This window comes from Nerophis ophidion, linkage group LG10, assembly GCF_033978795.1.
Source record: "Nerophis ophidion isolate RoL-2023_Sa linkage group LG10, RoL_Noph_v1.0, whole genome shotgun sequence".
Lineage (NCBI taxonomy): Eukaryota > Metazoa > Chordata > Actinopteri > Syngnathiformes > Syngnathidae > Nerophis > Nerophis ophidion.
Window position 1 is genome coordinate 64,367,095 of NC_084620.1, and position 15,971 is coordinate 64,383,065.

General features: G+C 44.5%; 1 protein-coding gene and 1 long non-coding RNA gene across 5 annotated transcripts in view; one reads left to right on the forward strand and one right to left on the reverse strand.

Annotated features, from left to right (window-relative positions):
- The window catches only part of LOC133561185 (uncharacterized), a 180,678-nt gene that overhangs the window by 163,921 nt on the left and 786 nt on the right, over positions 1-15,971 (forward strand). The gene's annotated exons all lie outside the window — the stretch shown is intronic.
- Positions 1-15,971, reverse strand: part of cerk (ceramide kinase) — a 154,409-nt gene that overhangs the window by 48,160 nt on the left and 90,278 nt on the right. For 3 of the 4 annotated variants that reach the window (XM_061914475.1, XM_061914477.1, XM_061914474.1), the window contains 3 exons: positions 5,296-5,370; positions 1,831-1,983; positions 1,443-1,548 (listed from right to left, as the gene is read on the reverse strand). In XM_061914475.1, coding sequence (XP_061770459.1) covers positions 1,443-1,548; positions 1,831-1,983; positions 5,296-5,370 — 334 coding nt within the window. The remainder of the gene's footprint in view (positions 1-1,442; positions 1,549-1,830; positions 1,984-5,295; positions 5,371-15,971) is intronic. The other variant, XM_061914476.1, reaches the window with a different exon arrangement.

Sequence of the window (15,971 nt, forward strand, 5' to 3'; positions counted from 1 at the left end):
ACCGCCTTCCGCCCGATTGTAGCTGAGATAGGCCCCAGAGCCCCCCGCGGCCCCAAAAGGAATAAGCGGTAGAAAATGGACGGATGGATATTGATTTAATTTTGGTACAAAACACCCACCATTGTTAAATGTTATAGTACAGTTTAATAATCCCGCATTTTATTCAATTTATTTAGATTTAATGTTTATTTTCATTTGGATTTGAAGTTAATTTTGGCACACAAAAAAAATCCTTCACGATCTTTTCAAATAATTTTGCTAGGTCTTGAAATAACTAAACAGTTAATGAAATAAATAAAACAAATATTAAAAGTTTCAATTTTCCACAATATCTCTTTATGTCCTATTGAATTAATGCACAATTTAAATACATTATTTTAATGTGCAAATAATTGCTTCATGATGGGATTCATTTTGACATTTATTGACTTTTGTAATTTTTCAATTTTGGCTAAAATACTCTCTCCAGCACCATTCAAAAATTTTGGGAAAATTATAGGAATGCCATCCATCCATCTTTTTCCGCTTATCCTAGGTAGGGTCGCGGGGGCAGCAGCCTAAGCAGGGAAGCCCAGACTTCCCTCTCCCCAGCCACTTCTTCGAGCTTTTCCCGGACATAGTCTTCCCTGTGGCCTCCTACCGGTTGGACGTGCCCTAAACACCTCCCTAGGGAGGCGTTCGGGTGGCATCCTGACCAGATGCCCGAACCACCTCATCTGGCTCCTCTCAATGTGGAGGAGCAGCGGCTTTACTTTGAGTTCCTCCCGGATGACAGAGCTTCTATCTCTAAGGGAGGAGGAAACTAATTTCGGCCGCTTGTACCCGTGATCTTATCCTTTCGATCATGATCCAAAGTTCATGACTATAGGTGAGGATGGGAACGTAGATCGACCGGTAAATTGAGAGCTTTGCCTTCCGGCTCAGCTCCTTCTTCACCACAACGGATCGATACAGCGTCCGCATTACTGAAGACGCCACCTGTCGATCGTACGATCCACTCTTCCCCCACTCGTGAACAAGAATCCTAGGTACTTGAACTCCTCCACTTGAGGCAGGGTCTCCTCCCCAACCCGGAGATGGCACTCCACCCTTTTCCGGGAGAGATCCATGGACTCGGATTCAGAGGTGCTGATTCTCACTCCGGTCGCTTCACACTCTGCTGCGAACCGATCCAGCGAGAGCTGAAAATCCCGTTCAGATGAAGCCATCAGCCGTCATCATAAATTAAATTTGAATTGGGCATAAGACAACTAATTTGCTGATGGAAATGATCAGATCTTTAATAAACAATTGAATAAATGATTTAGTATTCAGTGTTGTTTATATATTGTTTTGTCTTGGCAAAAAAAAGCCCCCATTGTATGCTAAATTAGGAGTCGGTGGAAGTCTTTGGAGTCTAGAATGACATTTGATACTCAATCTTTTCTGACGGCTTTATTTACCCGGACCGACACGGCTCCTTGTCCCTGGGGCTCCCCATATCCTCCTCAGCCGGGACGAACGAGACGGTGCCTTCATAATAGTTGTGCGTCAGGAAAGTCTTTACCCCTGAAATGGAAAACACAGAGCTTGAGAATCGTTACCGATTTTGTCTTTGTTCTTTAGTCCAGAACGGATCATCTGGAGTCAACGTTTAAAAGAGTCTAATTGTGCTGTCGTTTTCCTGGTTCCAGCTAAATGATAATAGCACTTAGTATGTCTGGAAGCAGCTGTGGACCACTTACTTATCAACCCTTACCAGGATGCTACTCGGAATACAAATGAAAGCCCAAACTTGCACTAGGTATACAAATACTTTTTTTTTGGTCCAAATACCAGGTGGGATCGTACCTGACAGGTTATATCTCGCAGGACCCAGCCATCGCTTCTGCTCGCTGTCAGACAGGATGTCGCCATAGAAACCATAGCCAAGCAGCGTCACGGAGTATCTGAGGAACGTGTCGCCGTGGTAGACGGAACTCACGTCCATGGGCTGGGAGTCGCCTGGTAAAAAAAACACGTTATTCATTATTGCTGAAATGTCCCATTTTTAGAGTATGTGGTGCGGCTGACGGATGGAACTTTCATGACCGAATCTTGTCTTTTGAAGGGCTCTCTGTAATAATTATTGGTCATGAGAGCAATGTTTTTTTGATTTTGTATTTAACTATACAAGTAACAATTCACGTTAAATACTACATTGACTATTTGTTTGATTGAGCCATTCATGATAACAGTCAATCAATCAATCAATGTTCACTTATATAGCCCTATATCACTAGTCAATCAATCAATCAATGTTTATCTATATAGCCCCAAATCACAAATGTCTCAAAGGACTGCACAAATCATTACGACTACAACATCCTCGGAAGAACCCACAAAAGGGCAAGGAAAACTCACACGCAGTGGGCAGGGAGAATTCACATCCAGTGGGACGCCAGTGACAATGCTGACTATGAAAAACCTTGGAGAGGACCTCAGATGTGGGCAACCCCCCCTCCCTCTAGGGGACCGAAAGCAATGGATGTCGAGCGGGTCTAACATGATACTGTGAAAGTTCAATCCATAGTGGCTCCAACACAGCCGCGAGAGTTCAGTTCAAGCGGATCCAAGACAGCAGCGAGAGTCCCGTCCACAGGAAACCGTCTCAAGCGGATCAGCAGCGTAGAGATGTCCCCAACCGATACAGGCGAGCGGTCCATCCTGGGTCCCGACGAGCGGTCCATCCTGGGTCTCGACTCTGGACAGCCAGTACTTCATCCATGGTCATTGGACCGGACCCCCTCCACAAGGGAGGGGGGGACATAGGAGAAAGAAAAGAAGCGGCAGATCAACTTGTCTAAAAAGGAGGTCTATTTAAAGGCTAGAGTATACAGATGAGTTTTAAGGTGAGACTTAAATGCTTCTACTGAGGTAGCATCTCGAACTGTTACCGGGAGGGCATTCCAGAGTACTGGAGCCCGAACGGCTCCAGTACTCAAAGGGCTGCACCAACCACTACGAAATCCTCGGTAGGCCCACATAAGGGCAAGGAAAACTCACACCCAGTGGGACGTCGGTGACAATGATGACTATGAGAACCTTGGAGAGGAGGAAAGCAATGGATGTCGAGCGGGTCTAACATGATACTGTGAAAGTTCAATCCATAATGGATCCAACACAGTCGCGAAAGTCCAGTCCAAAGCGGATCCAACACAGCAGCGAGAGTCCCGTCCGCAGCGGAGCCAGCAGGAAACCATCCCAAGCGGAGGCGGATCAGCAGCGCAGAGATGTCCCCAGCCGATACACAGGCAAGCAGTACATGGCCACCGGATCGGACCGGACCCCCTCCACAAGGGAGAGTGGGACATAGGAGAAAAAAGAAAAGAAACGGCAGATCAACTGGTCTAAAAAGGGAGTCTATTTAAAGGCTAGAGTATATAAAATGAGTTTTAAGATCAGACTTAAATGCTTCTACTGAGGTGGCATCTCGAACTGTTACCGGGAGGGCATTCCAGAATACTGGAGCCCGAAATGAAAACGCTCTATAGCCCGCAGACTTTTTTTGGGCTTTGGGAATCACTAATAAGCCGGAGTCCTTTGAAAGCAGATTTCTTGCCGGGACATATCGGCAAGATAGGATGGAGCTAGACCGTGTAGTATTTTATATGTAAGTAGTAAAACCTTAAAGTCACATCTTAAGTGCACAGGAAGCCAGTGCAGGTGAGCCAGTACAGGCGTAATGTGATCAAACTTTCTTGTTCTTGTCAAAAGTCTAGCAGCCGCATTTTGTACCAACTGTAATCTTTTAATGCTAGACATGGGGAGACCCGAAAATAATACGTTACAGTAATCCAGGCGAGACGTAACAATCGCATGGATAATGATCTCAGCGACTTTAGTGGACCGAATGGAGCGAATTTTAGCGATATTACGGAGATGAAAGAAGGCTGTTTTAGTAACGCTTTTAATGTGTGCCTCAAAGGAGAGAGTTGGGTCGAAGATAATACCCAGATTCTTTACCGTGTCGCCTTGTTTAATTGTTTGGTTGTCAAATGTTAGAGTTGTATTATTAAATAGAGGTCGGTGTCTAGCAGGACCGATAATCAGCATTTCTGTTTTTTTGGCGTTGAGTTGCGAAAAAAAGTGTGACCTCGGACTATGCTAAGGTAACGTGTGGAGTTCCCCAGGGTTCGGTCCTTGGCCCTGCACTCTTCAGCATCTACATGCTGCCGCTGGGTGACGTCATACGCAAATACGGTGTTAGCTTTCACTGTTATGCTGATGACACCCAACTCTACATGCCCCTAAAGCTGACCAACACGCCGAATTGTAGTCAGCTGGAGGCGTGTCTTAATGAAATAAAACAATGGATGTCCCCTAACTTTTTGCAATTCAACGCCAAAAAAACGGAAATGCTGATTATCGGTCCTGCTAGACACCGACCTCTATTTAATAATACAACTTTAACATTTGACAACCAAATAATTAAACAAGGCAACTCGGTAAAGAATCTGGGTGTTATCTTCGACCCAACTCTCCCCTTTGAGTCACACATTAAAAGCGTTACTAAAACGGTCTTCTTTCATCTCAGTAATATCGCTAAAATTCGCTCCATTTTGTCCACTAACGACGCTGAGATCATTATCCATGCGTTTGTTACGTCTCGTCTCGACTACTGCAACGTATTATTTTCGGGTCTCCCCATGTCTAGCATTAAACGATTACTGTCGGTACAAAATGCGGCTGCTAGACTTTTGACAAGAACAAGAAAGTTTGAGTTTATACCGAAAAGTTCTATTTTGGTTTCATCTGACCACATGACATTCTCCCAATCCTCTGCTGTATCATCCATGTATCCATTTTGGTATAAACTCAACTCGTCGTGTTTGGAGGAAGAAGAATACTGAGTTGCATCCCAAGAACACCATACCTACTGTGAAGCATGGGGGTGGAAACATCATGCTTTGGGGCTGTTTTTCTGCTAAGGGGACAGGACGATTGATCCGTGTTAAGGAAAGAATGAATGGGGCCATGTATCGTGAGATTTTGAGCCAAAACCTGCTTTCATCAGTGAGAGCTTTGAATGGTTTACCAAATACTAATTTTCCACCATAATTTACAAATAAATTCTTTAAAATTCCTACAATGTGAATTCCTGGATTTTTTTTTCACATTCTGTCTCTCACAGTTGAAGTGTACCTATGATGAAAATTACAGACCTCTGTCATCATTTTAAGTGGGAGAACTTGCACAATCGGTGGCTGACTAAATACTTTTTTGCCCCACTGTACGTATAATCAACGTTGTATGAATGTGCTGTGCCACACCCACCTATAATGATGTGCAAGGCGGACGTAACCGCGTCGTTGGTTCCCACCGTGGCAAAGCAGGTGCAATCAGTGGAGCCTGTTGATGACACACAAAAAACACATCGTCAGACGTATTTTGTCTTTGCATGCTCCACTCTTCATCAACGGCACAGCAGTGGAGATGGTAAGCAGCACCAAGTTCCTGGCGGTGCAGATAACTGACAATATGACCTGGTCCCTACCCACTCTTGTAAAAAGAGCTCAGCAGCGCATGCATTTTTTGCGTAGGATGAAAAGAGCACAGCTCCCTCCCCACATTCTACAGAGGCGCTATAGCAGACTTGGTCGTTTCAATCGGGCCCGCCGGACATTCCCAAATAATTTTTTTCAATCTTTAAGATGGAAAGTGTCGCTGCCATTAAGATGTGCAGTCATGTTTTCAAATAAGTCTTCAACTATGCTAAGTCTTTCAATGGTCAGAATCTGCACTTTTGCATGATATAGTAGTTACTCTCCTTTGAGTCACACATTAAAAGCGTTACTAAAACGGCCTTCTTTCATCTCCGTAATATCGCTAAAATTCGCTCCATTTTGTCCACTAAAGACGCTGAGATCATTATCCATGCGTTTGTTACGTCTCGTCTCGATTACTGTAACGTATTATTTTCGGGTCTCCCCATGTCTAGCATTAAAAGATTACAGTTGGTACAAAATGCGGCTGCTAGACTTTTGACAAGAACAAGAAAGTTTGATCACATTACGCCTGTACTGGCTCACCTGCACTGGCTTCCTGTGCACTTAAGATGTGACTTTAAGGTTTTACTACTTACGTATAAAATACTACACGGTCTAGCTCCATCCTATCTTGCCGATTGTATTGTACCATATGTCCCGGCAAGAAATCTGCGTTCAAAAGACTCCGGCTTATTAGTGATTCCTAAAGCCCAAAAAAAGTCTGCGGGCTATAGAGCGTTTTCCGTTCGGGCTCCAGTACTCTGGAATGCCCTCCCGGTAACAGTTTGAGATGCTACCTCAGTAGAAGCATTTAAGTCTCACCTTAAAACTCATCTGTATACTCTAGCCTTTAAATAGACCTCCTTTTTAGACCAGTTGATCTGCCGCTTCTTTTCTTTCTCCTATGTCCCCCCCTCCCTTCTGAAGGGGGTCCGGTCCGATGACCATGGATGAAGTACTGGCTGTCCATAGTCGAGACCCAGGATGGACCGCTCGTCGGGACCCAGGATGGACCGCTCGCCTGTATCGGTTGGGGACATCTCTACGCTGCTGATCCGCTTGAGATGGTTTCCTGTGGACGGGACTCTCGCTGCTGTCTTGGATCCGCTTGAACTGAACTCTCGCGGCTGTGTTGGAGCCACTATGGATTGAACTTTCACAGTATCATGTTAGACCCGCTCGACATCCATTGCTTTCGGTCCCCTAGAGGGGGGGGGGTTGCCCACATCTGAGGTCCTCTCCAAGGTTTCCCATAGTCAGCATTGTCACTGGCGTCCCACTGGATGTGAATTCTCCCTGCCCACTGGGTGTGAGTTTTCCTTGCCCTTTTGTGGGTTCTTCCGAGGATGTTGTAGTCGTAATGATTTGTGCAGTCCTTTGAGACATTTGTGATTTGGGGCTATATAAATAAACATTGATTGATTGATTGATACTATAGTAATATAAGTGACGAGGAACCAAGCAGTGTGGGTGGGGAGCGTTTCCACAGAGTGTTTAAAGTAGGGCTACGAATCTCTGGGTGTCCCACGATTCGATTCAATATCGATTCTTGGGGTCAGGATTTGATTCAAAATCGATTTTTTTTTTCAATTCAACACGATTTTGATTCAAAAATGTTTTTTTTTCCCGATTTAAAAGGATTCTCTGTTCATTTAATACGTAGGATTTCAGCAGGATCTACCCCAGTCTGCTGACATGCTAGCAGAGTAGTAGATTTTTGTAAAAAGGTTTTATAATTGTAAAGGACAATGTTTTATCAACGGATTGCAATAATGTAAATTTGTTTTAACTGTTGAACCAAAAATACGACTTATTTTATTTTTGTGAAAACATTGGAGACAGTGTGTTGTCCAGCTTATGAGATGTGATGCAAGTGTAAGCCACTGTGACACTATTGTTCTTTTTTTTTAAATGTCTAATGATAATGTCAATTAGGGATTTTTAATCACTGCTATGCTGAAATTATAACTAATATTGATACTGTTGTTGATATTTATTTTTGTTTCACTACTTTTGGTTTGTTCTGTCGTGTTTGTGTCTCCTCTCAATTGCTCTGTTTATTGCAGTTCTGACTGTTACTGGGTCAGGTTTGGTTTTGGAATTGGATTGCATTGTTATGGTATTGCTGTGTCTTGTTTTGTTGGATTGATAAAAATAAAAAAAATGCAATAAAATAAAATGAAAAAAAATCCATCCATCCATCCATTTTCTACCACTTATTCCCTTTTGGGGTCGCGGGGGGCGCTGGCGCCTATCTCAGCTACAATCGGGCGGAAAAAATGCGATTTTTAAAAATGAGAATGATTCTGAATCGCAGCCCCTTGATGAGGTGGCGACTTGTCCAGGGTGTACCCCGCCTTCCACCCGGTTGTAGCTGAGATAGGCACCAGCGACCCCAAAGGGAATAAGCGGTAGAAAATGGATGGATGGATGGATTCTGAATCGCACAACGTGAGAATCGCGATTCAAATTCGAATTGATTTTTTCCCACACCCCTAGTTATCAGAGTCTGAAATCTGGGTATCAGGGAAAGATGTGGAAGGAGATTTTTACAAAGTTCTGAAGCATAGTGACCCTTCGCGTTCATATTTCGCTATGTTTTTTGCATTTTTGTTGCGTTTTGCTAGATTGTAAAATATGTGGATGTAGAGGGGGTGTTGTCAATATTCAGTGTTTTAGCCTTCATAGTTAATATCGTAAATCCAGCATTCTTTATTTTCAAGTACATGCAGGGGCGGTATAGCTCGGCCGTGCCAGCAACTTGATGGTTGCAGGTTCGATTCCTGCATCCGCCAACCTAGTCACTGCCGTTGTGTCCTTGGGCAAGGCACTTTACCCACCTGCTCCCAGTGCCACCCACACTGGTTTAAATGTAACTTAGATATTGGGTGTCACTATGTAAAGTGCTTTGAGTCACTAGAGAAAATGCGCTATATAAATATCCTTCACTACATTCTGACTGTCTTATTCAGTAACAAATGTAAAATTCCATTTCGTTTTTTAAGGCGGTCTGTCATAACTTTTCTAGCTTTCATCCATAGATAGATTGGTATACCGTGCCCCAGACACATATTTTTCTCTAAATTTGGCCCCTCAAGTCAAAATAATTGCCCAGGCCTGCACTAGAGAGAGCCTACTGACCAACTACACCTCGGTCTGGACTAGAGCTTGCAGTGCCTCAGACTGGAAGTCTCTGCAGAGAGTGGTGAGTAGAGCGAAAAAGATCCTTAGGACTCCTCTTCTCCATGAGATCGCAAAAAGCCGCTGCCTGACCAGGGCTCAGAAAATCTGCAGAGACTCCTCCCACTCTCACCACGGACTGTTTTCACTGCTGGACTCTAGGAAGAGGTTTCGCAGCATCCGTAGCAGAACCTCCAGGTTCTGTAACAGCTTCTTCCCTCAGGCCATAAGACTCTTGAAGGCATCATAATAATCCCTTCAATTCCCCTCAAAAAATTGATTAACTCGCTGGAATATAAAGACATATAGAATATAACATACATACATAAATGTGGATGCAAATGCAAAAGTGAAATATATTTATCTGTACAGTAATCCATTTATTTACAAACCCTGTTTTCAAATGACTTGGGAAATTGTTTGCAAATCATTTTCAACCCATATTCAGTTGAATGCACTACAAAAACAAGATAGTTGATGTTCAAACTCATAATCTTTTTTTTTTTTGCAAATAATAATTAACTTAGAATTTCATGGCTGCAACACGTGCCAAAGTAGTTGGGAAAGGACATGTTCACCACTCTGTTATATGACCTTTTCCTTTAACAACACTCAATAAACGTTTGGGAACTGAGGAAACTAATTGTTGAAGCTTTGAAAGTGGAATTCTTTCCCATTCTTGTTTTATGTAGAGCTTCAGTCGTTCAACAGTCCGGGGTCTCCGCTGTCGTATTTTATGTTTCATAATCGCCACACATTTTTGATGGGAGACAGGTCTGGACTGCAGGCGGTCCAGGAAAGTACCCGCACTCTTTTTTTTACGCAGCCACGCTGTTGTAACACGTGCTGAATGTGGCTTGGCATTGTCTTACTGAAATAAGCAGGGGCGTCCATGAAAAAGACGGCGCTTAGATGGCAGCATATGTTGTTCCAAAACCTGTATGTACCTTTCAGCATTAATGGTGCCTTCACAGATGTGTAAGTTACCCATGCCTTGGGCAGTAATGCACCCCCATACCATCACAAATGCTGGCTTTTGAACTTTGCGCCAATAACCATCTGAATGGTTGTTTTCCTCTTTGTTCTGGAGGACACCACGTCCACAGTTTCCAAATATAATTTGAAATGTGGACTCGTCAGATCACAGAACACTATTCCACTTTGCATCAGTCCATCTTAGATGATCTCGGACCCAGTCAAGCCGACGGCGTTTCCGAATATTGTTGATAAATGGGTTTTGCTTTGCATAGTAGAGTTTTAACTTGCACTTACAGATGATGTAGCGACCAACTGTAGTTACTGACAGTGGTTTTATGAAGTGTTCCTGAGCCGGTGTGGTGATAACCTTTACACACTGTCAGTTTTTGATGCAGTACCGCCTGAGGGATCAAAAGTCCGTAACATCATCGCTTACGTGCAGTGATTTCTCCGGGTTCTCTGAACTTTTAGATGATTTTACGGACCGTAGATGGAAAAATCCCTAAATTCCTTGTAATAGCTCGTTGAGAAATGTTGTTCTAAAACTGTTCGGCAATTTGCTTACAAAGTGGTGACCCTCGCCCCATCCTTGTTTGTGAATTGCTTAGCATTTTTTGGGAAGCTGCTTTTATACCCAATCATGGCACCCACCTGTTCCCAATTAGCCTGCACACCTGCGGGATCTTCCAAATAAGTGTTTGATGAGCATTCCTCAACTTTATCAGTATTTATTGCCACCTTTCCCAACTTCTTTGTCACGTGTTGCTGGCATCAAACTCTAAAGTTAATGATTATTTGCAAAAAAAAATAAAATGTTTATCAGTTTGAACATCAAATATGTTGTCTTTGTAGCATATTCAACTGAATATGGGCTGAAAATGATTTGCAAATCATTGTATTCCGTTTATATTTACATCTAACACAATTTCCCAACTCATATGGAAACGGGGTTTGTATATCTGCACCTTACTGCTCTTTTTTCCTTCACTACCATGAGCCAATGCAACACAATTTCATCGTTATCTGTAGTGTGAGGTTAAAATGTGATTGACAATTAAAAGGAAGTCCAAGTCTAGGACATTTAGAGTAGAAGTGCTGATGATGACACGTTTCAGTCACCCAGCAGTGTGTCGCTGTGGTCTCTTTCCAGCCCACAGCCAGGAGCAGATAGTCCTCCTCTGTCAAATCAGACATTAAATATTTGAACAGGCGATCCGAAGACCCTATCGCTCTTTCTGGAATTCAGACCTATCTTCCGCCCTTTTGATCATCCCCGAGAGTTGGAGTGAAGCCGGCGATAAAAGATGGCGCGAGAGGACAGGCGAATGGAAGGCGTCACACTTTGCTCACACAAGTGTGACAGCTCATCTCGGTTATCACTTATCTTGGCCTTTGCGTCTTCTCGCGGCTTCATTATCACACGCGGACATTTTCCATTTGCTGCAGACGGCGCCGTCTCTTCTGGGCTGGAGGAGTCGCACGTGGCGCTTTGATGTCCTTCCACGCGCTTTAAAGGAGCACTTAGTGACTCCCAATGAGAACGCCGCACCTCTCGACCGTGTGCTAAAGCCCTCACATGTACCTCCACCGGATTGATCCCATTTATGACACTGGGAGTAATTGACCACCTGCTGTGTCGCTATAGAAACCCTCTTTCGTAACTCAGCAACGCATGCATTCACAGGTAGCTATTAAAATAAAAAAAGAGTACAAAAAAATGAAAACAAAGAAGCAAGCAGGAGAGGGAAAAGGGAGCGTCCGCCTTCGATGAGAGCCGGTGAGTACGGGTTCCACAACGGGCATCTTGTCAGGCTTGCCCCTGACAGTTTGGTTGTGTTTTAGTTTTTCCTCTGTGTGTGTGTAGTATTTCCTGTCTTTAGTTCCTGTCAGCACTCCTATTTTGTTGTTGTATCCTGTTTGTCTCCCTGAGTGCTGTGTCCCCTCAGCTGTGGCTGATTGGCACCTGGCCACACCTGGTGTCAATCAGCCAGACACTATTTGAGCCTGTTTTGTCCTTTAGAGGCTGGATTACTGTCGTGTCGTGTGTGAAGAGACTGAGCCAACAGCGGGCTAGGAAATATAATTGTCCTGACCAAGATGGAGGCCAGGAGGCGGGGCACGCCTTGAGCGACATTACAGCCATCAGCGTCAGGTGCGGACACAACACACCCGCGCCCGATCGCTATATCTTCTGCTGCAGCATAAAAAGGAGGAAGGAGGAGCAATCCAGGCAGAAGAAGTAGGAGACAACCAGACGGAAGATCAGACGAGCACAAGAAGACGGGCGACTGAAAAGGAGACCGGCGCGAGCAAAAAACGAGGCACTGAAAGAGCGACCGACTGACTGCGAGCGACTTTTATTTGCAAAAATAAAGAGTCAATTTTTCGCGTGGTGCCGTGTGTGAAGAGACTGAGCCGCCGAGTCGACAGCGGGCTAGAAAATATGATTGTCCTGACCAAGATGGAGGCCAGGAGGCGGGGCATGCAGTAGAGCGGAGAGGCGGGGCACGCCTGGAGCGACATTACAGCCATCAGCGCCAGGTGCGGACACAACACACCTGCGCCCGATCGCTTTATCTTCTGCTGCAGCATAAAAAGGGGGAAGGAGGAGACAACCAGACGGAAGATCAGACGAGCACAGGAAGACGGGCGACTGAAAAGGAGACCGGCGCGAGCAAAGAACGAGGCACTGAAAGCGCGACCGACTGAATGCGAGCGACTTTTATTTGCAAAAATAAAGAGTCGATTTTTCGTGTGGTGCCGTGTGTGAAGAGACTGAGCCGACGAGCCGACAGCGGGCTAGGAAATATGATTGTCCTGACCAAGATGGAGGCCAGGAGGCGGGTCATGTAGTGGAGCGGAGAGGCGGGGCACGCCTGGAGCGACATTACAGCCATCAGCGTCAGGTGCGGACACAACACACCTGCGCCCGATCGCTATATCTTCTGCTGCAGCATAAAAAGGGGGAAGGAGGAACAATATAGGCAGAAGAAGTAGGAGACAACCAGACGGAAGATCAGACGAGCACAGTCGCCCGGCGCGAGCATAGAACGAGGCACTGAAAGAGCGACCAACTGACTGCGAGCGACTTTTATTTGCAAAAACAAAGAGTCAATTTTGCAAAGCGATGTCCTCTGTTGATGATCCGTGCAACCCACACGATGGCGGCGGGAAGTCCGTTACCCCGTGTCAATGTCATTTCTACTTGTCGTTCCTACTGGGTGGGGCATCACGGTGGAAGAGGGGTTTGTGCGTCTGCCTCACAATACGAAGGTCGTGAGTGGTCAGGGTTCAATCCCAAGCTCAGGATCTTTCTGTGTGGAGTTGCATGTCGTCCCCGTGACTGCGTGGTTCCCTCCGGGTATTCCGGTTTCTTCCCACTTCCAAAGACATGGGGATAGTTGATGGCAACACTAAATTGTCCTAGAGTGTGAATGTTGTCTGTCTATCTGTGTTAGCCCTGAGCCCTGACTTGTCCAGGGTGTACACCGCCTTCCGCCAGATTTAGCTGAGATAGGCACCAACGCCCCCCGCGACTCCAAAGGGAATAAGCGGTACAAAATTGCTGGATGGATGGGCTCCTACTGGTCGTGTCATTGCAGCGTAGCGGTAAGCTATATTCGGTAGCTGTTGTAGCTTACTCTCTTTTGTTCCCTGCTCCCAGTTTGTTATCCGCTTGATGTGCGCCTTTTGTTTGTACCCTTTTGTTCGGTTTTGTCTTTGTGTTTAATTAAATCATATTTACCTGCAAAATGCCTGCCGTGTTCTCTGCGATAGAATAATCCAGCCTCTGACTGGAGGACAAAACAGGCTCAAATAGTTTTCTGGCTGATTGACACCAGGTGTGGTCAGGTGCCAATCAGCCACAGCTGATGGGACACAGCACTCAGGGAGACAAACAGGAAACAGAAACAAAATAAGAGTGCTGACGGGAACTAAAGACAGGAAATACTACACACACACACAGAGGAAAAACTAAAACAAAACCAAACTGTCAGGGGCAAGCCTGACACATCTGAGCATTTAGTCGGACTGCTTCCAGTTAATGTTAGGGGCGGCATGGCGTAGTGGGTAGAGCGTCCGTGCCAGAAACCTGAGGGTTGCAGGTTCGCATCCCACCTATTGACATCCAAATCGCTGCCGTTGTGTCCTTGGGCAGGACACTTCACCCTTGCCCCCGCAAACTGGCAGCCACGTTTCCGTCAGTCTACCCCAGGGCAGCTGTGGCTACAGATGTAGCTTACCACCACCAGGTGTGAATGAATGATGGGTTCCCACTTCCCCGTGAGTGCTTTGAGTATCCAACAATAGAAAAGCGCGATATAAATCTAATCCATTATTATTATTATGTTACAATTTTCCATGCCAACACAGCAAGGATGCTCGATAGAAAACACTCAAACGAACGGTAAGGGTTAGCTGCATGCTAATTTACATGGGATTTGCTATGGACGTGCTGCGGATTAGCATTAGCCATTTTACATGGCGATTTCAACACCTCCAAAAGTCGGTTGAACAGTTGGTGTGTAATAAGTACAGTACTTAATGGGGAACCAGCGGTATATAAAGTGCGGCCGGGGGGGCATTTGTGGCAAGCAGTTCGAGTTTTGTTGGCCCAACGAAATAAAAACAATTTAAAAAAAAAAGCAAAAACTGACATTTTGATCCCAAAAACTAATAATCGTATGCTTTGCCACCTACATACCCCGTTTCCATATGAGTTGGGAAATTGTGTTAGATGTAAATATAAACGGAATACAATGATTTGCAAATCCTTTTCAACCCATATTCAGTTGAATATGCTACAAAGACAACATATTTGATGTTCAAACTGATAAACATTTTTTTTTGTGCAAATAATCATTAACTTTAGAATTTGATGCCAGCAACACGTGACAAAGAAGTTGGGAAGGATGGCAAAAAATACTGATAAAGTTGAGGAATGCTCATCGAACACTTATTTGGAACATCCCACAGGTGTGCAGGCTAATTGGGAACAGGTGGGTGCCATGATTGGGTATAAAAGCAGCTTCCCAAAAAATGCTCAGTCTTTCACAAGAAAGGATGGGGCGAGGTACACCCCTTTGTCCACAACTGCGTGAGTAAATAGTCAAACAGTTTAAGAACAACGTTTCTCAAAGTGCAATTGCAAGAAATTTAGGGATTTCAACATCTACGGTCCATAATATCGTCAAAAGGTTCAGAGAATCTGGAAAAATTACTCCACATAAGCGGCATGGCCGGAAACCAACATTGAATGACCGTGACCTTTGATCCCTCAGACGGCACTGTATCAAAAACCTCTAAAGGATATCACCGCATGGGCTCAGGAATACTTCAGAAAACCACTGTCACTAAATACAGTTTGTTGCTACATCTGTAAGTGCATGTTAAATCTCTGCTATGCAAAGTGAAAGCCATTCATCAACAACATCCAGAAACGCTGCCAGCTTCTCTGGGCCCGAGATCATCTAAGATGGACTGATGCAAAGTGGAAAAACATTCTGTGGTTTGACGAGTCCACATTTCAAATTGTTTTTGGAAATACTCGACATTATGTCATCCGGACCAAAGGGGAAGCGAACCATCCAGACCGTTATCGACGCAAAGTTGAAAAGCCAGCATCTGTGGTGGAATAGGGGTGCATTAGTGCCCAAGGCATGGGTAATTTACACATCTGTGAAGGCACCATTAATGCTGAAAGGTTCATACAGGTTTTGGAACAACATATGCTGCCATCTAAGCGCCGTCTTTTTCATGGATGCCCCTGCTTATTTCAGCAAGACAATGCCAAGCCACATTCAGCACATGTTACAACAGCGTGGCTTCGTAAAAAAAAGTGTGCGGGTACTTTCCTGAGCCCACCTGCAGTCCAGATTTGTCTCCCATCGAAAATGTGTGGCGATTCTGAAGCTTAAAATAGGACAGCGGACTGTTGAACGACTGAAGCTCTACATAAAACAAGAATGGGAAAGAATTCCACTTTTTTTCCTCAGTTATCAAACGTTTATTGAGTGTTGTTAAAAGAAAAGGTTATGTAACACAGTGGTGAACATGCCCTTTCCCAACTACTTTGGCACGTGTTGCAGCTATGAAATTCCAAGTTAATTATTATTTGCAAAAAAAGTTAGGTTTATGAGTTTGATCAAAAATCTTGTCTTTGTAGCATATTCAACTGAATATGGGTTGAAAAGGATTTGCAAATAATTGTATTCCGTTTATATTTACATCTAATTTCCCAACTCATATGGAAATGGGGTTTTTGTATAACACGAAGCTAACACCAATATGTATCACATTTTTTTC